Below are 21,323 nucleotides of genomic sequence, written 5' to 3' on the forward strand. Positions count from 1 at the left end.
AGCGCCAAGGACTGGAGTAAGGATCCCGGTTTGAGCCCTCTGGCTCCCCACCTGCAGGGGAGTCACTTCAAAGGTGGTGAAGCAGGCCTGCAGGTGTCTATCTTTCCCTCCCCGCCTCTGTCTTTTCCTCCTCTTTCCATTTCTCTCTGTCCTATCTAACAACGACAACATCAATTAAAAAAAAAAAAAACAATAAAAAACAAGGGCAACAAAAGGGAAAATAAATAAACATAAAAAAAGAAATACAAGCAAAGTTGCAGATGTTATGGAACTGGGAGAAAAACAGATTTTAAAGAAAATGGGGAAGGATCCTTGTGGTTATAAGCAATAATTTTGTGAAAGTTCTTATTCATTTGTTTCTCTAGAAGAAAAATTATAACTTAAATGGAATTTCTTAGAGAGATCTCTCTCCTACTTTCATTTTTCTCCAAATAATAATAATAATATCAATTTAAATCCAAGCCCAAACCTCCACTGGGTATTATTCTTCTTGATCTTTGACAATTTGGTAGATTTATAAAAACCAATATATTCCACATTTTACACTTCGATTAGTAGCAAAGTTGTCTATTTTTTCATGTTTAATGCCCAGTTATTTCTATTTCTATTTTTCAAATTGCCTAAAGTCAGTCCAGTTGTACCCCTCTTATCCTATGGTTTTGTCGATGTTTCCTTTTTATAAATTAAAAAGAGAATCATTTATTCTTTTTGTGGATGTGTAGGAGTTTCTTATCTACAATAAAGACACTAACTCTTCAGCTGACAATATTTTGGTCAATTTGCCTTTATATACATAGTATCTTGCTACATTTAGTCATTAGCTTTTGAGTTTAGAAGAGAGCTCAGCCATAGAATATAGGGTTTGCAAGCCTGAGGACCCAGAGTCAATCCCCAACAACATATATTCCAGAGACTGAATAGTGTTCTATTACTGATCTATCTCTTGCTCTTCCATAAAATTAAATAAATAACTTTACTTCATTAAATCTCTCAATTTTGGTCTGATGGTTTCTTATTTGGTCTCTCTTTTTCCCTCAAAATGTAGTCTATTTTCATTCTATCAAATCATTAATGATCCATACTGCATATGGGGTTTGGCAAAGCAGCACAATATTCAAGTGAGTTATTCTGTCAGTCTTTTCACACTGTTAGGAAACAACATCTTTGTTTTACATGACAATTGTGCATCCTTTGGTGACCTTTGCAATCCTTTCTATCAGTCTGTCTATTCTTTTTTCAACACCATTTGATTATTGAGACTTAATAACACATTTAAACATCTGGCAAGACAAACATTCCCTCATGACTTCTCTGCCATGACTGTATGGTTATTGTCACATTTTTATTACTCTGGAGGAATTCTAGAATCAGTTTTCAAGCCTCAAGCAACAAAATGCACTGTGATTTTTATTGAAAATATTAAATGTAAAGGCTAATGTAGACATATTTATACTTTAACATCCAAAAAAAGTGGCATATCTCTCCACTTTCCATGATATATATATATATAATTTATTGGATAGAAACAGAGAAACTGAAATGGAAGGAGGAGATAGAGAAGGAGAAAGAAAGAAAAAGAGATACATGAAACACTGCTTCACTGCTTGTAAAGCTTTTTCCCTACAGGTGGAGACAAGGGACTTGAACCCCAGTCCTTGCACACTGTAACATGTGCACTCAACTGAGTACGCCAACACCAACTCCCATTATCCAATGTCTGGCTTCATATGCCTCAACAGAATTCTGCAGTGTATTTTTATAAATAGATGTGGCAAAGATCTTAGTAATCTTATTCATACAAACTTTTAAATTGTGCTTGCTATTATGAAAGGGGTTTTCCATCATCTATTCTAATTCTTTGCACAAAAGAAAGCTATTGATACCTACATGTTTACTTCCTAGCATACCATCCTATTAAATTCATATTAGTTCCAGCAGCTTTTCAGTTATTTCTTGGATTTGGAGTGATACAAAGTCAAAGCACATAGAGTATATGTACCCATAATATAACTATTATGTCCAATTCCACTCTTTGATAGGAACATCAAAAGGAAGAGGTGTCTAAGAATAAATAACAATATAACTGATATCCACAAGATATCCAGAAGAGAGAATACAATGCCTCCTGGAAACATGATTCAGGGGTGAATAATTGAGTTCAGCAATGGATGAGTAGATGGAAGCAGACAGATAAATATGTATGTGATATTTTTGAGCTTAGAGTTACTGAAATTAAAAATGTAGAAGTTTAAATATGGGAGTATTTTGAAAGTGACAAAGTCAAAAGCCCTAAGAGCTCTACTTTCCATGCTGTCATTGGTGACAGTAAATTGCAACATATGCTAGACTATAAGTAACCTGAAGGCAGGTATCTTCATGCACCCAAGGCCTCACATAGAACTTTTATTTATTCTTCATTCAATTCATTGATTGAATGAATGAATGAATGAGTGAGTGAGTGAGTGAATGAATGAAAATTATGTTGAGATAACCTGAAACTGTGGCTCAGTAACATTATTTCCTGATGTCTTAGGAAAAATATCTGTGATTCTCAAAAGACTTAATGTGACAAATAATTCTAATATCCTTACATAGATTTTGATTTTTACCTGTCCAGGCAGTGATGTACCTGGAAAGACACCCACATTACAGTACACAAGGACCTGGGTTCAAGCCCCTAGTCCCCTCCCACCCCATAGGAGGAAGCTTCACACGTGGTGAAACAGTGCTACAGATGCTTTCCTCTCTCTCTCTCTCTCTCTCCCTCTCTCTCTCTCTCCCTTTACTTACCTCTCTGTCTTTTCTCAATTTTTGTCTTTATCCAATAAGAAACAAAAAAGATTTAGATTTTATCTGACTTTTAGTAAGGAAATGTATTTTTCTGTGCTTTTGTGTATATTTCCTTATTCAATGAACATAACTCACAGCTGCCCACTTAAGGTCAATGAAGTGTTCACACAGTGGTATAGTCACAATTCAAACACAAATTTTCTATCACCAAGTCCAGTGCTGTTTCTGCCACACCAAATCTGATTACTATGTCCTATTTTTAATTACATAATTTCCAAAGTGATATTGTGTCTTATTACTTATGTAGTTAATAGTATATCTGAATAATAATTGAAATGATTCAGTAAGCACTTAAACTTTGTGCTAGGCACCATCCTCAGGTGCTTTATATGTGTCAATTCATCTGCAACAAGTAAAGGTAACAGGTCTGAACCCGGTCAGATATAACTCCCACACTCATTTCCTTACTGACTTTCCTGTTCTATATGGCCTCTCATGACACTAAAATTTTTCCTCCTCAGGTCAATATTATAGTTGGTAAAAAACAAAAGTTCTTAATATGCTAAATCACTAACAGAGAACTAAGCTAGAAGATTTATTTTGCTAGTAAATTTATTTTAGCCCCTTTGAATCTTGGTACAATATTACCTTAAATACTCATGCTAATGGAGGACATTCATTTTATATTAGTCCCTGTCTTATGTGGGGAGGAAAACAACTACAAAAGCAAAAGATCACATAGAACTAATATCTAAATGTGGGAAACTGGGAAATATTACGTATGTACAAACTATTGTATTTTACTGTTGACTGTAAAGAAAGAAGAAATCAAAAATAGAACTCATATTGAAGAATACAGATGTTAATTACACCACTTATAAGTACTAATAAAACTACTATTCCATCCTAACTTACTATTATTTCATCCTAACCTCCCTAAACAGACAGCCTTGCCAACATGTCCCAGAACCTCACCTCTCCAGAGCTCTACTCCAGTAGGCAAAAAGAGAAACAGGCTGGGGATATGAGTCAACCTACCAATGCCCATGTCCAGTGGAGAAGCAATTACAAAAGCCAGAACTCCCAAAAGAATTTTTGGCCAAAATTTCTGGGGTGGGAGGTAATGTTAAGGGAAGATGACCAAGGGCTCTGAACCCCACCTCCATTTAGATCCAAAATGCTTGTAACCAGAAATCTTTGTTTTTATACGATCACTGAGATGGAAGCGAATCAGGAAAACATCAGAGGAAATCAGGCACTGTTTTTCTTATCTGAGAGGGAAGAGGGAAGAGGAAAGACATTGGGAAGTAGTAATAGATGTAGGTGTGACATGAACAAGTTCCATTAATCTAACTTAAGTTAAAATCATGGAACAGCAATGGAATGACTTATATCTGCGTTAGTGAGATTTTCCTATTTCTAACATTGACTATTAGAACAGAGAGCACTATAAAACAGACAATTCCTATTGGGAGAATATTCAGGAGGTGAATAGATATCATAGAAGTGAATAAAAATGGGATGAGGGTAAATAGCATAATGATTATGCAAAGAGACTTTCATGCCTAAGGATCTGAAGTCCCAGGTTCAACTCCTCACCACACCATAAACCAGAGCTGATCAGTGCTCTGGTAAAATAATAATAATATAAAATATATATAGATAGAGATGAATATGGATATAAATATCATTAACCTATATCTGTGACCTTGGGAGAATTATTGCAGTTTCCACTAAAGGGGGATGGGAGACACAAAAGTCTGGTGGTGGGTACAGTATGGAATTATGCTCCTACTATCTTATAATTTTATAAATAACTAATAAAAAATACTAATGATAAAAAAGGACTGATCAATATTTTGGACTAGATTTACATTGTGCCATCATAGCCTATTGAATTTTTTGGGTTTTTTTTTTGGAGTTTTGGGTTTTTTTAGGTAAGAAAGTTTAAGATATTCAAAATTACATCCCCTATATATTGACTACTTAGAAGTTTGTTGTTTTTGCTGTTTTTATTTACAAAAATTCACAAACTTGGCTTTATTAAATGGGTCATGAATCATGTAATAACCCAACTAGAGGGCAGATCCTTCTGTTGGACAGTGAACCATATTTACTTCAGATGCTGGAAATGACACATTTACATAAGAAGAGAACTATAGGTTGGTGTGCTCCAGGCCAGCCCAGCCCAAATCAGCCCTACCATTTGAGAATTCCTGGTTTCATTTTGCATGGTTGGTTTATATTTGTACCCAAGGAGTCCAGAGTTGCTAAATGACACCAGTAACCAATGAAATTTTGTTAAACAAATAAAGTACAAAACAGTCCTTGATTTACCTCTCTCTAATCCCACAATCTGGTTTTTTAGAGTTTCCTTAGTCTGCTCTACCTCTGACTTTTGATCTTCAATCTGCCGTAATTTCTTATGGATCTGTTCTCTAATTTTGTTCTGCTTCCCAATGTCAAGGCGCAACTGATGGACTTCTTCCTCTCTAGCCTGTGAATCATGAGAAAAACAATTAAATAAGCACACATTAAATAAAGGGCCAATGACTGAGCGATGGCAAACTCAAAACCAATAAAATGAAATTTTTCCTATGTCAGTAAAAAGTTTCCCATGGGCATAAATCAAAGCACACACTGGTTCCTAAAGAAAATAAGAAACTCTATTCTCTAAGTGAAATATGTAGCCCTACAAGGTAACAATAATGAACAGGCTGATTTAACCTATCAAACAAGTTAAGAATGCCTACTTGCAAGTATCATAACATATGGGGTTTATGGATACTGTTTTTGACGAGTAATTTTCAGAGACTCACTGTTGGAGAGTGGGGCCCACTGTCCTGGAAAGTCTAAGTCATTGTTTTCATGCGGTGCAAGTGGGTTGACCCTCAATTTCCCTTTGGGTCGAGACATGGGCAGATACCCCTGGTCTCTGGAATTTATGATGGCTGGACCCCTAGGTACCTTTCTATACATGCCACCTCCCCCCTTCCTTATTTAATTAAAGCCATGGATTACTGTGTGTGGTTAACCTTAAAACCACCAGCAAACATCCTGATTGCTCAGCTGCCTTCCTTTCCCCTCTACTGCCCTAAAGTGCCTGAAATTTACCTCTGGAAAAGTGTACATTGTAAAGCTTGTGATCAAACAGTCTGTTGGTCAAAATGTGATTATGCATTGTGTTGCTCTGTGTTTGGGTTAATGGTTACTTCAACCTTCCCCCCCCCCCCAAGTTATTGATATATTTACCTGACTTTTCTTTCAATAAGCAAATTGTCCCACTGAGGCTTTCCCACAGCTGACCTCCCTGTTTCTCTGTGCACTTTGCCCTTGGCACTTGGAGCTACCCCAGGACCCCCTGGGTGACCACTCTGACCTCCATCTCCCCAACGGCCAGGGGAGGCAGGCAGGACCCAGAGTGGCCAGCCCCACAACTCACAATGTGAACCTTCTCAAAGCTATTAACATGCTATAAAACAGTCAAATACTTTCTGATCCATATAGCCACTGTAATGCAATTAAATACCTTAGGTAAGGGGCCTTCTTTCCTCTGAGTATCTTGGTCTCTGCTTATACAAATAATAGATGGACAAACTGATCAACAGAACAGTCTCCAAGATAGCAAATGTAGCAAAATAATCATTCTAGCTAAGGAAAATACTGGATTTTTTGCATATGAACTCTGAAAAATATATAGTGATTCTTCAACAAATAAAGGTGAGTGATCACCCCCAGCTCTTGACAGTAAAGAAGCTAAATTAGCGCTCTATGCTTTTCTCAGACACTGCTTATGGTATAAATCCACAGGTTTGGAATTAAATAACAGAAATATCTCATCTCTTAGGATATCCCCAGTTGTGTTATCATAAGAGAATTAACAGCATAAGTGTTCTCCCTTTAATATCACCTTAGAAGCTTAGTATATTATTTGCCTTTAGTAGTCATTCAATTACTGCTTCAACTTAAAGCATTCTCACAAAGAATGGATTCAAATCAAAGCTTTATATGTTTCTCAGTCTCAAATCTGACAGGATCCAAATGAGTTGACCTAAGTTCAAGTCTAAGAAATTCTAATTCAGCAGTTATTAATCCAGACTTCACAGGTAGGCTTCAGAAAAGCCCCAGAAGCCTCGGCTACAGCATTTAAAACAAGATACAATATGTGCAAATAAGCATTGTGCATGTATGCTTGTGTGCATGTGCACATATGCCCTCATCAGGTTTTCAAAAGGTTCTCTCATGTAAAAATTGTTTTGAGTCACTACTCAAATCTATGTACTATTCCAGACTGGCTGCTCATTTTCTACTCAGTATTCTAGCATAAACTGGGTAGTTGGCTTTTTTTATTTTGTTTTTGTTTGTTTATTTGTTTTCAGAATTAAAGCAATATACAAAAAGCTTTTCTGTTTAACATGTATGCATCACAACATATATCCAAGTATAAAATTGTTATGCACACTTAATTTGCTAATCCTCTGCAATGGGGGAAGGAGGAATCAATGGGAAATCTGCCTTGAAATTCACATTTGTCAGAAGTGAAGACCATACAGTGGATCCAGTCCATTCTCTACTCCTGCCATTCTACTTTCTCCACACAAGCAGTAAAACATACTCTGACTCCTTTGCTACTCACTTATAGCTCTAAGCAGCTGGTGTTACTAGGGAAGCAAGGTTTCAGAGATGAGCATCTATGCTTGCATTCAAAGTATTTGCATAATCATGATCAATAATCTGGTTTGCAAGATTATTTTGTAAGATAGAATGTAAATGGTTTGCTTCCAGGCATAAAACAATCACATAGGTTTGTGTCTGCCTCTGATGTATCAAAGCTAATACAGGTTATCCAACTAAGGGCTCCAAACACAAAGACAAACCTTTATTAATAAGGAATGAGGGTGAGAATGCTAGGGGACAGATATGTCACTTGGTGTTTACTTTGAGCTCCAATGCCTTCTGCTGGTTTTCCTGGGCTAGCTGCTCACAGACCAAGGTGTGCTGTTCATTCTCTTGCTGAAGTTTAGTATTTCTCATCTGAAACTGTTCCAGTTCCTTTGCAGCTCTCTCATTCAGTATCTGAAAGAGCAGGAGATAGTTAATGCTTTTTTATTTGACAATATCTGTATATCTACCCAGAAGACCCCCCCCCATAAACCCTGTGGGAGGATCATAACAACCTCACTTTCTTTTGTCATTATAAAATTTTTTCTTTATTCCTGATGAAAGAGCTAATGTAGTCAAATATGATGAATGTCAAATGGCTGAGGCAAATAATGCCTTCTAATGAATAACATAGAGAGCATAATTTTTTTTCCAAGAGCCTTGGGAAGTCTTGTTCACAGGTGGTGGGTAAATATTTTAATGCCTGTTTGCCATTTGGCAGCCTTCACATATGAAACAATTGCTGTAATCATTGCAAATGAACTAGAGATTCAAATAGGTGTTATTATCTATGGAGCTAGGAATTTGTATCTTTGAAAGCAAATCCTGTATTAATATGCCTCCAATATTTTTGTGGACAGAACTTTTTGATAACACCAATACATGAACAATTCCCTTTAATCCAACTTAAGTTAAAATCATGGAAAAGCAATGGAATGATTTATATCTGTGTCAGTGATATTTTTCCTATTCCTAACCTTGACTATTTTTATAAAATGGACAATTATCAGGGGGGTGATTCCTATTGGGAGAATATTCAGAAAATGAAGAGGTATCAAATACCAAAGGATAAAAAGATATAAAAAGACAGCGAGAGAAGCTAGTATAGATACTTATTCTGAAACATAATTTCCATGCAAGAAAATTAAATATGATGGGTAAAAAAAGTCCATTTAACTTCCTTGCAATAAAGACTAAGTAAAATATAGCTGATAGATGAATGGCTGAGCAAGCTGTGGTATATATACACAATGCAATACTACGCAGCTATTAAGAAGAATGAACCCACCTTCTCTGACCCATCTTGGATGGAGCTAGAAAGAATTATGTTAAGTGAGCTAAATCAGGAAGACAAAGATGAGTATGAGATGATCCCACTCATAAACAGAAGTTGAGAAAGAAGAATAGAAAGGGAAACTCGAAGCAGGATTTGACTGAGTGTGGACTAGGGCTTCACTGGGGGGGAAGTCTTTGGTGGTGGGAATAGTGTTTATGTACACTCCTATTAACTTGCAGCCATATAAGTCACTATTTAATTAATATGAGAGGGGAAAAGTTAATTGAATGTCTCAAACTTTTTAATGCACAGACCATAGACCTAGTCTTTTAAATGTTGGCTCTAAAAAACTTAGACCAGGGAGAACAGAAGCAACCAGTGGCCTTACTCTATAAGACACAGCTATATACAAATAATGCCAAAGAGCATAAAATATGGTGATGCTGTGTATGATACAGCCAATCCTAACAAAGGGATTTTTCAAAGTTAACCCAATTGCCAAATAATTTGATTACAGCAATAACTATCTGTTGCTTTCTTAAACCCTAAGACAGCAGGAACCTCCAACTTCCTCTATAGAGCCTATATTTCCCCCCCAGTCCTGGAACCTCTACAGTGGGGCTCACTTTCCTGCATGCTTCTCTCAATTCATACCAAATGATATTGCATCTGCCGATCCCAACCTAATCAATGCAGTGAGTACCACCTCAGCAAGCTTCACTTCAGACTGTGTCCAGAGACGTCAGGGGTGGAATGTCAGCCCTTCAGCCTCATTACTCAGGTGAGACCTTTCCTTTCATAAGATTCCTCTAATTCCGTTCCAGGTGGTTCACTTCCTAACAAAGTCCCAAAACCTAGATATAGACCAGGTCCCATGAGATAGAGCATATGTTCACATTTATCCATAATTTAGGGCAAAATATATACCTGAAAGCAAAAATGCACAATAGTCTGCAGTATGTCAGTATATGCAGCAAGCAAGGAGAGAGACCTAAAAAGACACCATAAAGTTCCTAATGAAATAGTGTCTACTTAGACTTAGATGCCCTCCTCACCTACCTCCTATTACACTTCCCTCAGTCTCTCCAAAGCTAACCTTATCAAAGTAAGAACTACAAAAGTTGAATAAGGACAAGAGACAGGCATACTTGAATGACAATTCTTTAGTCACTATCAGGCCACCCCATAAGCTGGGGCCCTAGTCAGGGAGTCTTGAGATTCCCAAACAGATAAGATGGGCCTAGACCTCGAATAAATCCCACTCTCCATTGTTACTTGTCATCTCTATCAGGAACACAATAGACCCCTCTGTGGGCCCCCATAGAATCTTGCCCTCATCTCTATCAGGAACAACATAATATACCCCTCCATGGGCCCCCACAGAATCTTGCCCTCAACATGGATCAACCATGGTAGAGAATGTTCCATCCTCTGAAGGGAGGTGGGACAAAATACTCTTATCTTCCACCTGAGGAAGATGGATTCTGAAACTGAGGCAGCTTGGAACGTTCCTACTCATGACCCCAGCATGTGAGCTCAGATCTACAGGGATGCAGAAGTCACATAGGCTCCTAAGATGAATATGGGCCCCAGATCACATCAAATAGATGGAGTTTACAGTCAATAATATTTATACACCTTTCTCATATTCGGGAACTACTCTCTTCCCTGATCCACCTTTCTGGTCCTTTTCCTAGCCATGACATCATCTCCCCAGACAGTAACTTGGGTCCACCTGCATATCAGATGTCAGGCTCAAAAAAAATAAATAAATAAAACACTAGTATAGTCATGGGCCCTTTGGAATAAACCTAAAATAGGCTTACTAACCATACTATCTACAAAACAAAGACCCCCAAATCTTCATCTGCACTAATCCAGCCTTTAGGTTCATGACTAGTCAATAATTTGTTTAACTTTATATATTAACTCTTCTTTCAGCCACCAGGTTCCAGATGCTACCATGATGCCAACCGGACTTCCCTGGACAGACAACCCCACCATTGTGTCCTGAAGTCCAGCTTCCCCAGAGCCCCACCCTACTAGGGAAAGAGAGAGACAGGCTGGAAGTATGGATCAATGCCCATGTTCAGCGGGGAAGAAATTACAGAAGCCAGACCTTCCACCTTCCACCTGCTGCACTCCACAATGACCCTGGGTCAGTCCATACTCCCAGAGGGATAAAGAATAGGAGGAGGGGATGGGATATGGAGTACTGGTGGTGGGAATTGTGTGTAGTTGTACCCCTCTTATCCTATGGTTCTTGTCAGTGTTTCCTTTATATAAATAAAACTTATAAAAAAAATTTTTAATATAGCTGATAATACTAAAAAGTTCTGTTTTACATGAGTCCTGAATATTGCCAAACAAAGCACTGTTATGTCATAATGTTTGAAAACCTTCTTAAATATTACACTCAAAGCAGTTATTTTCTTGTACATACTACACCTTACATATTTGTTATTTGCTTTCTGTCTTTATACAAATTAACAAAGCAAAGAAATGTGTTCCACTATATTTTTTTAAATAGGAAAAAAATATCTTGTATGGCTTGACAATTCTTTGGAAATTTCCTAGGAGAAAATATTTTCAAGAAATGACTTTTTTCAATTACATCTCTAAGAAACAGGGAGGAAAAAAGACAGGCTTGAATTATTACATTTTGAGTAAACTTAAACAGCTATTATAGAGGACATGTTTAAAAGAGTGCCACATTTCAAATGCATAAAGACTGAATATCACTTCCTAAATTTGAAACCTTAAAACAAACCTGTTCAGGGAGGCTTGGAAGTGGATTACTTGGTAGAGTGCACCTTGCTAGATACCCAGGTTCGAGGCCCCAAACTCCACATAGGAGCACCTGTATGGAAGCTTCACAAGTGGTGGAACAGTTCTACAGTGTCTCTCCTTCTCAGTCTGTGTCTCTCTCCCTCTGAATTTCTCTGTCTTTCACCCTCTATCTAAAAAGAAAAAATGACCACTAGGAACAGTGAAGTCAATAGGCAGCAAACAAATAATAAATTAAAATGTAAAATAAATGAACCTACTACAAACCAGTGTGATATTCATACAATAGAATATCATGATACAGCAATGAAAGTGAACAGTCAGTTGAATTCTGCCCAATAGAACTTTCTGTTATGTAAATATGTTATATCTGCACTGTTGAGTATGGCTACTGAGCACTTGAAGAGATGTTACTGCCACCAAAGAACTGACTTTTTAATTTGATTTGATTTGATTTGTAAAAACTTGCATGGAAATAGCCACATGAGGCAAGTGACTACCATGTTGAAGGGTGCAGTTCTGTAACTACATGGGGCCTACATAAATGAAACTCACAAGCAGAATACTGAGCTTGAGCACAGGCGTTAGTAACATGATGCAAGATTTTTCTTCTGTAAAGTAATGATCTCTGTTTAAAATTAAGAATAGAGGTCATGGTGTGAGAGATTCTGGGAGAACGTACAATGGAGCATTTGAGATACAGTGTGCAGGGACTCAGTGGTGGCTCAACTGGCTGAGTTCACATGTCATAATGCACAAAGACCTGGGTTCAAACCCCCAGTCCCCACCTGCAGACGGAAAACTTTGAGACTAGTGAAGCAGTGCTGCAGGTCTCTCTCTCTCTCTCTCTCTCTCTCTCTCTCTCTCTCTCTCTCTCATTTTTTATTTATTAGAAAGATAGGAGGAGAGAGAGAGAAAGAACCAGACATCAGTCTGGTACGTGTGCTGCTGGGGATTAAACTCAGGACCTCATGCTTGAGAGTCCAATGTTTTATCCACTGTGCCACCTCCTGGACCACTCTCTCTCTCACCCTCTATATCCCCCTTTACTCTCAGTTTTTCTGTCTTTATCCAATCAATCAATAAATAAAATTAGTTAACTTGTCAGAGTTGAGGGGGGGAAGAGAGCATATATAAGAGCTTTCCAAAGACCAAATGTAGTCCTATGCTGTGTTATCAACATCCATAGTGAAGAGACTTTGCTGCTTTGCTGAGAAAATTTAAAATGTCCCAACAGACCGTGAGCAAAGGATCCATTCTTGTTTGGGTGAGGACCCAGGCTATTGCCCACACCTAACGCACCTTCTGTTCCTTCAGCTGCTGTTCCAGCTTCTGCAGCTCCTCCTTGCTCTTCTGCATGTACTGCTGCAGGGCCTTAATTTCCGTCTGCCTGGAGTCCATGTCCATCTGAATCTGCTTGAGTTCTTTCTCTAGTTTCTCCTTCTTCCGAGTCTCCCTAGAAGCTTCATTTTGGCGTTGCTGGATCTCTTGTTGGAACTATGGACAAAGAAAGGTCAGTAAAGTCAGAAGTGAACCCTTGGCCATACCAGGCCTCAACCAGCCAAGCTTTTTTATCTCTCAATTCTCTCCTTTTTAACCCTAAAAGTTGATCACTTTTAGTAGCAGCATTTCTCTCTGTGGGGTAGTCAACTCTGACCTACAATGTTCAGATTTCTCAAGAATTACTGTAGGACCAGATGGTGGTGTACCTGGTAGAGCACACACATTACTGTGCACAAGGACCGGGGTTCAATCCCCCAGTCCTCACCTTCAAAATGGAAGCTTCAAAAGCAGTGGAGTGGAGCTGCAGGTATCTCTCCTTTCTGTATCTTTCTCTTTTCTCTCTCCTTCTCTATCTCTCACTCTCTGTCAGAAAAAAGGGAAGAAAATGGCTATTTGGGAAAATAGAGTCATGCTAGCACCAAGCCCCCATGACAACTCTGACAGCATTTAACAATAGTAATAAAGACATACATGTTTTTTCAAAACCTTGACACCAAATGTCAAGCTTGGTAATGGATAAAAATTCACCAAGAGGGGCTGGGTGGTAGCTCACCTGGTTGAGCACACATGTTATAAAGGGCAAGGACCAGGTTCGAGCCCCTAGCCCTCTATAGGAGGAAAGCTTTGGGAGTGGTGAAGCAATGTTGCAGGTGTCTCTGTCTCTCTCCCTTACTATCTCCCCTTACCTTCTTGATTTCTGGCTGTCTCTATCCAATAAAGATAATAAAAAAATAGAGAATGCCCACACTTACGGTTGTCAATTTAATAATAGAAAATTGGGACCAGGCAGTGGTCACGTGGTTAAGCACACACATTACAGTGTACAAGGATCTGGGTTCAAGCCCCTAGTTCCCACCTGCGGGGGGGGGGGGGAGCTTCACGAGTGGTGAAGCAAGTCTGCAGGTGTCTCTCTGTTTCTCTCTCACTCTATTTCCCCCTTCCACCACAATTTCTATCTCTATTCAAAATAAATAAATAAAGGTTAAAATTTTTTTAAAAAGCAAATAATAGAAAATTAAAATGTTATAAAATCAAACTAAATATGGAATCCCAGAATTCTAGAGAAGTTAAGCATGGATAGCCAGCTGTCTTACATGAGTCATGGCTATTACTAAGCACATCACTAGAGATTTAGCATGGTGACCAAATTCCATTTAAAAAAAAAGTCTCCTCATATCACATGGTGAAAGAAATCTTGTTTCCATTAAGAAAAATACTTGTGTGTTGTCTATTTGTCTTCTGAATTTATCTAAGAATTCAGAAAAATTCCATTAAATGTTTCTCTTACAAAAAATAAATAAATAAAAAACCAAGGGAACAACTCCCAACATCTCCAAAAGCAGATCATTTTGGCCTTCACAGGAGACACTTTCTTGGGACAGAATTGAGGTAGTGCCCTGTCCTAGCAACTTCTAAGACAGAGAATGTTGGAAATAATGATAAGTAATGCTGCTTTTTTAAGGACAGGCCAGACAAACAAAGCAGTGGATGCTTCATTTGGGCATCAGGGGGTAGTTGTAAGAGAGGAACAAAATGGGAGGGAGGCTAGGAAACAAAACATCCTTCTGGAAGGTGACTCTCTTCCATCGGAGAGATCTCCCTCTGTGACAGAGCGCACCTGACTGATGGCCTGCTCTGCCTCTTCTCGGTTTCGCTCTGTTTCCAACTGTTGCTCTGTGTTCTGAGCTAAGGATTCTCGTAATTTCACCACTTCTGACAAGAGTTGGTCCCGCTCCTTTGTTACTTCTTCTTTGAACTTTAGTAAATCTCGGATACTAAAAAGGAAGAACACAGGAATAAGACCATATTCAGGGGTCCTTCTTTATTTTTTTTAGTTTTTGTTTATAAAATGGAAATATTGACAAGACTATAGGATAAGAGGGGTACATTCCCACATAATGCCCACCCCCAGAGCTCCATATCCTATCCCCTCCCTTGATAGCTTCACTATTCTTTATCAGGGGTCTTTCTTATCATCCTCTGAGCATGTTTTCATGGGCAAGACTTCTAGTTGAGGGGTAACGCTACTCAGGTGTGGAGTTGTTTGCAAGTTCATAACTGCAAGAGAAGATCCATGCATAATATGGTCGCTCTTGTTATTTTTAAAAACCAGTCTCTTTCTCCCTCTCTTTCTCTCTCTCTCTCTCCCTCTCTCCCTCTCTCTGTGTATAATGTGTGTGTGTGTGCACGCATGTGTGTTTTATAGGCATTTTCATAGAAGTCCAGAAAACAGACATCAAACTAGTAACTGGTTCTCTCTTAGGAATATAATTTAAGTGGAAGAGTTGGAGGGTGGTTTTTATTCCTTGCTTTCCCCATCTCAGTATTATTTTAACTTGTTACAATAGAGCTATATTGCTACTGTCAATTCTTGTAATTAACCCTAAGAGATGTCAATTTAGGAAATAATTTGTTCAGTATTTCCACTGGAGGACTGTGATCACAGCTATAAAATCTAAATATAAAGCATAAACATAAGCAAGTGATACAATTGCCAGTTTTCTCTCCATTCTACCTTAGAGATTAGCTCCTCCCAAAGGGACGCAATGCAGATACAATGTTTCCAAGAAGAAACTTTGGAAAATTATTCATGTTGCCAGTTTGAGGAGGGCATGTATTAACATTCACTGAATTAAACTGTAAACCAGTCACCTCTAAAAACTACTACATATAATTTGACATGAGTTTTGGCCAGATTTGCATTTTGCAAGTGGAGAAACAATGTCTGAAATAACCTGTGCAATAAAGCTAGTCCAGAGCAAGGACCGCTACTTTCAGGCCAAGAAAGCAGAAGGGAACCTGCACTAGAACAATGGCAGCTGACAGCCATCAGAATACACTCTGAAATGCTGTGCCTTGGCAATGTTTATTTACCAACAACTTTGATATAACATAAATATTTAATATTGAACCTTCAAAACTGCATTCAAACTCTTCTTCTGAAACAAAATCTTAAATTCTAAGGTTACTAGGAAGAAATCACAGGTATACTTGAGTGTACTGCTACAGATAAAGTTCTTTACAGATAAAGTTCCTTTTTAGAAGCTTCTTCAGATTCCCTTGTTATGTCCCAGTTCTCATGAAGATCCTCCTAAATGAATCAGTTCCCTCACATTGCTTTTCACTACTAGCTCTGATTATATCTGACTTTCTTAACAAGAAGGTAGAACTCACTCTTATGCCACCACATCTTTTTGTTTGTCCTGTTCCCCCTCTTCCAATACCCACACTTAACACTGTCAGCTTTGGGTATATGCAACTAGAATGCATTAAAAAAAAAAACCCTAGATAGTGGGACCAGCCAGGTAAAGCACACACATTTATTATTATTATTATTATTATTATTATTATTATTATTATTATACCAGAGCACTTCTTAGCTCTGGCTTATGGTGGTGCAGGGAATTGAATCTGAAAATTAGGAGCCTCAGATAGGAGAGTCTCTTTGCATAACCATTATGCTATCTACCCCTACCCCAAGAACACATTTATTGTGAGGATCCTGATTCAAGCCCTTGGTCCCCACCTGGGAGGAGGAAGCTTCTTGAATGGTGAAATAGTGTTGCATTCACTCTCTATCTATCTGTCTATCTATCTGTCTATCTATCTATCTATCTATCTCTACCTCTGCCTCTTGCCCCCTATCCAAAAATAAAAAGGAAAAAGAGGCTGACAGGAGAAACTGAGTTGTCATGCAAGTACAGAGATCCAGTAATAATCCTGACACTAAGTTAAAAAGTAAATAAATTAGACATTCTTGATAGTAGTTGAGTTATTTTAAGGATGTCTGAAAGAGCTCTGCTGTGACCATTCCTGATTCATGAATACATCTTACTTGCATGCCTTGCACAGGGCTAGACTCTTGGAGGGAAAGTGAATGTGTCTTCGTTCAAGGAGTTCAGTCTAATAGGCAGAGAAGCATGTCAACAAGTACTTTCAGTACAATGTAGTGACTGGGTGGTAACACACCATGTTAAGATAACAGTAGGAAGCACAAGGACCCATGCAAGGATCCCTGTTTGAGGACCTCACTCCCCACCTACAGGAAGTTTGTTTCACAAGCTGTGAAGCAGATCTACAGGTGTCTTTCTTTCTCTTCCCCTCTCTATCTTCCCTTCCACTCTAATAAAAAAATTTTTTTAAAGCCTACATAAGCAGTGGATTTGTAATGCCAGCACCAAGCCCCACCAACAATCCTGGAAGCAAAAAAAGAAAAATGTAATCAGTGTCATACTTGAGGTGAATGTTGGGTCCTACAGGAAGACAACAGTGACTCTTCAACTTGATCTATCACTGGGTCTGGAGGTGTGGAGGAGGTTGGGGCAAAGGTGCTGCAGCTGCTGATGATAAAGTTGAGATGGAATCTAAAGGGGGTTGGGATGCATTGGATCGACCTTCCCGTGGTGCATCCCGTGAGTACCCATTCATTGGGGAAACTGACGACCCTTCCTAGCCGACTGAATCCACATGGATCCCAGTCACTTTCAAAGCCAGCAACAAGCAGCTCCTGACAGCTTTCAAGCTGTTGGTCCTGCTCTTCGAGTCCTCCAACTTAATGTTGAGGGGCTGTCCTTTGCCAAACGCGTTCTTATTGGTCAATTGGCGATACAGCATCAGGCAGATGTTATCTGCCTACAAGAAACACATATAGCAGTTGATGAAGCTGCTCGATTCACCATCAGTGGATTCGATTTAATATGCTATAATCTCCATCCTAAACACGGCCAAGCCATCTACGCCAAATCATGTCTTGCGGACATTTACCATAAGGCCTCTTCGACCTTCTACGACTCCGTTACTATTGGAACTATTCAGTTCGTCAACGTATATAAGCCTCCCAGTGCCTCATGGGATAATGAGGTCCTGCCTAGCCCGAATCACCCAGCTGTTTATGTTGGAGACTTTAATAGTCATCACCAAGACTGGGGATATTCCTCCACTCGTGCTGACGGCTCTATCTTAGCCGACTGGGCTTCAGCGAATGACCTCTCCCTATTATACGATCCCAAACAGCCAGGCTCTTTTCACAGTGCTAGATGGAATAAAGATTCGTCACCCGACCTGTGCTGGATTAGCACAGTCAACGGCCAAGCCTTTCCCGCTACGAGACACGTTCTCAAGATCTTCCCGCACAGTCATCACGGCCCAGCTATCATCCACAAAGGTCTCCAGCTCCCACTGATTCTGTGCTCGAGAAACTAAGATGGAACTTTCATAAAGCAAACTGGTGTCTGTTCAGTGATCTTACCAACAAATCTATTCCTGCAATTCCAATTAACTCTATCTCCTCTGAAGATTCCTACAGGCGCTTCCGCCAAGCCATCTTCAAAGCAGCTTCCCAAGCCATTCCTCGTGGGAGACGTGCTAACTATACGCCTTGTCTTGATGCTGAATGCGAGCAACTACTAAAGCAGTATGATGAGTCGGGCGACCCAGATGTGGCTGACCATCTCATTGCCTCCCTGGATGCAGCACGCCAAGCCCGCTGGCAACAACTCACGGAAAGTCTGAACTTCACCCACTCAAGTAGGAAGGCCTGGAAGCTTCTTCATAGTCTGGGTGCCGGTAGCCAACCGCCTCCTGTCTCCCATCCTCCTGTATCTCCAAACTCAGTGGCCAGTCACCTAACTCAAGTTGGACGTGCTAAGATCGACCCAGTCTGGAAAAGAGAAATTTCCCATGAGTGGTCATCCCACTTTCGTTTATCTTGTCCATCTCCAAAACTCTCTCCCTTTACACTGTCTGAACTGGAAGACGCTTTGAAGAGGGTTAAACCGGGAACAGCTACTGGCTATGATAACATCACCCCAGAACTCATTCTTAACTTGGGCCCCGCGGCAAAGAAGTGGCTCACTTCATTCCTGTCCCACATCTTGGAATCTGAGTATATGCCCAAAATTTGGCGTCGTGCGAAGATAATAGCAGTTTTAAAACCAAAGAAAGACCCAACACACTGGCCGCCAGCTATAGACCAATTTCTCTCCTCTCCGTGTGTTACAAACTCCTTGAGAGGTTGCTTCTGTCACGTATTTCTCTTCTGACAGAGAAATTCCTACCACCCGCCCAAGCTGGTTTCTGCCCAGGAAGATCTACCTGCGAACAAACCCTGGCCCTCTCAACTTCATTGAAAATGGATTCCAGAAGAATTTAAAGATGGGTGCTGTCTTTGTTGATCTCACAGCAGCCTATGACACGGTCTGGCACCGTGGTCTCCTAGTCAAGATCTCAAGATGCCTGCCTCCATGGGTGGCCAACACTATATCGTTTCTTCTCCAAAACAGAAGATTCCAGGTGCATCTGGGTGACAAGTCTAGCAGATGGAGACTTGTCTCAAGTGGCCTCCCCCAGGGCTCTGTTCTGGCTCCTACACTATTTAATATTTACATCAATGACCTTCCAGAAACTTCTTCAAGGAAGTTCATCTACGCTGATGACATCTGCTGTGCAACTCAGGCATCCAAGTTCGACATCCTCGAGGAAACACTCACGAAAGACATGTCTCTGATATCTGATTACTGTAAAAAATGGTGACTAATCCCTAGCACTGCAAAAACGGTATCATCAGTTTTCCATCTACACCATGCCTCGGCCTCGCGTGAGCTTAATGTGCAGCTTGGCGATACGAGAATCCGGCATGAAGCCCAGCCAGTCTATCTTGTGTCATTTCACGAACATCTCATAAAAACTGCAGCAAAGGTGGGCGCAAGGAATAACATCATTGCAAGACTGGCCAGCTCCTCATGGGGCGCGAGCGCTTCCACACTACGATCATCATCTCTGGCATTATGCTATTCCACTGCAGAATACTGTGCCCCAGTATGGTTCCGTAGCCCCCATGTCCACTTGGTCGATTCCAAATTATATTCCTCCATGAGGATAATTTCTGGAACCATCCGTTCCACCCCGGTTCCATGGCTGCCAGTTCTTAGCAACATCGCCCTGCCAGATATTCGTCGGGATGCGGCATCATCTAAGTTTATTTCCCACATATACGCTCGACCGGACCTGCCAATATATGCGGATATCTTCGCCCACCCTGTCCAACACTTGACGTCTCGTCACCCAATCTGGTCCCCTACGCCTACACTGAACTTCTCTGTTCCAGTCTCTTGGAAACAGAGTTGGCAGTCAGCTGAGGTAAAGAACAAACACCTCATCACAGACCCCTGCAAGCGTCAACCCGGCTTTGACCTAGCACGTTATGATTGGGCCCTCCTCAATCGCTATCAAACAGGCCATGGCCAGTGCGCCGCTATGTTCCATCGCTGGGGAGCCAGAGACGACACGAACTGCCCCTGCGGCTCCAGACAGACTATGACCCACATAGTCAACGACTGCCACCTCTCCAGATTCAAAGGAGGTCTCGAAATTTTACATCAGGCTCAACCTGATGCTGTTGACTGGCTACGGAAGAAGGGCAAACACTAGAAGAAGAAGGGGGTTGGGCGGTACCACAGCGGGTTAAGTGCACATGGCACAAAGTGCTGGACTGGGGTAAGGATCCCAGTTCAAGCCCCGGAGTCCCCACCTGCAGGTAGGGTCATTTCACAAGTGGTGAAGCAGGTCTGCAGGTGTCTATCTTTCTCTCCCCCTCTCTTTCAGTCCTCTCTCTATTTCTCTCTGTCCCATCCAACAAAGACAGCAATAAAATAATAATAATAAAAACAACAACAAACAACAAGAGCAACAAAGGGGGAAAATAACCTCCAGGAGCAGTGGATTCATAGTGCAGACACCATGCCTCAATGATAGCCTTAGAGACAAAGAAGAAGAAGAAGAAGAAGAAGAAGAAGAAGAAGAAGAAGAAGGAGAAGGAGAAGGAGAAGGAGAAGGAGAAGGAGAAGGAGAAGGAGAAGGAGAAGGAGGAGAAGAAATGGAAGAAGATTTAAAAAAAAAAAGATGGAATCTAAAATAGTTCTTGAAGGATGCCTAGTTGTTCACTTTGTGGAGAAGGGGAGAAAAGACATTCCTGGTACACAAAACAGCCTGTATAGAGGCATGAGTAAGCATGTTGATTGGCATGAAGCTAGCCAGGCTGACTGAGAAAGATATATAAAGGTCATTGAAAAACATTTAAGACTTTGGACTTTATTCACCGGGGATGGGTAACTATTAAAAATGTTAGAGATGGAAACATGTGGGTACAAGTGTCAGAGCATAATGTGGTATAAGGAAGACAGTAAGGAGGGGATGTGTCTCCCTGAAGAGAGAACAGTGAGGAAGGAGTCTACTGAAAAATCCAACAGAACATGGGGGTCCAGAATCAAGGCGGCAGGGATGGCCAAGGGCCAGAAGGAAAGATGAG

The 21,323-nt window shown here is 40.2% G+C and overlaps 1 protein-coding gene across 1 annotated transcript in view; it reads right to left on the reverse strand.

Annotated features, from left to right (window-relative positions):
- CFAP58 (cilia and flagella associated protein 58) overlaps positions 1-21,323 on the reverse strand; it is a 139,355-nt gene that overhangs the window by 99,451 nt on the left and 18,581 nt on the right. The window contains exons 4-7 of the mRNA XM_060170954.1: positions 14,637-14,793; positions 12,818-13,012; positions 7,729-7,866; positions 5,128-5,287 (exon numbers count right to left, since the gene is read on the reverse strand). Coding sequence (XP_060026937.1) covers positions 5,128-5,287; positions 7,729-7,866; positions 12,818-13,012; positions 14,637-14,793 — 650 coding nt within the window. The remainder of the gene's footprint in view (positions 1-5,127; positions 5,288-7,728; positions 7,867-12,817; positions 13,013-14,636; positions 14,794-21,323) is intronic.

This window comes from Erinaceus europaeus, chromosome 14, assembly GCF_950295315.1.
Source record: "Erinaceus europaeus chromosome 14, mEriEur2.1, whole genome shotgun sequence".
Lineage (NCBI taxonomy): Eukaryota > Metazoa > Chordata > Mammalia > Eulipotyphla > Erinaceidae > Erinaceus > Erinaceus europaeus.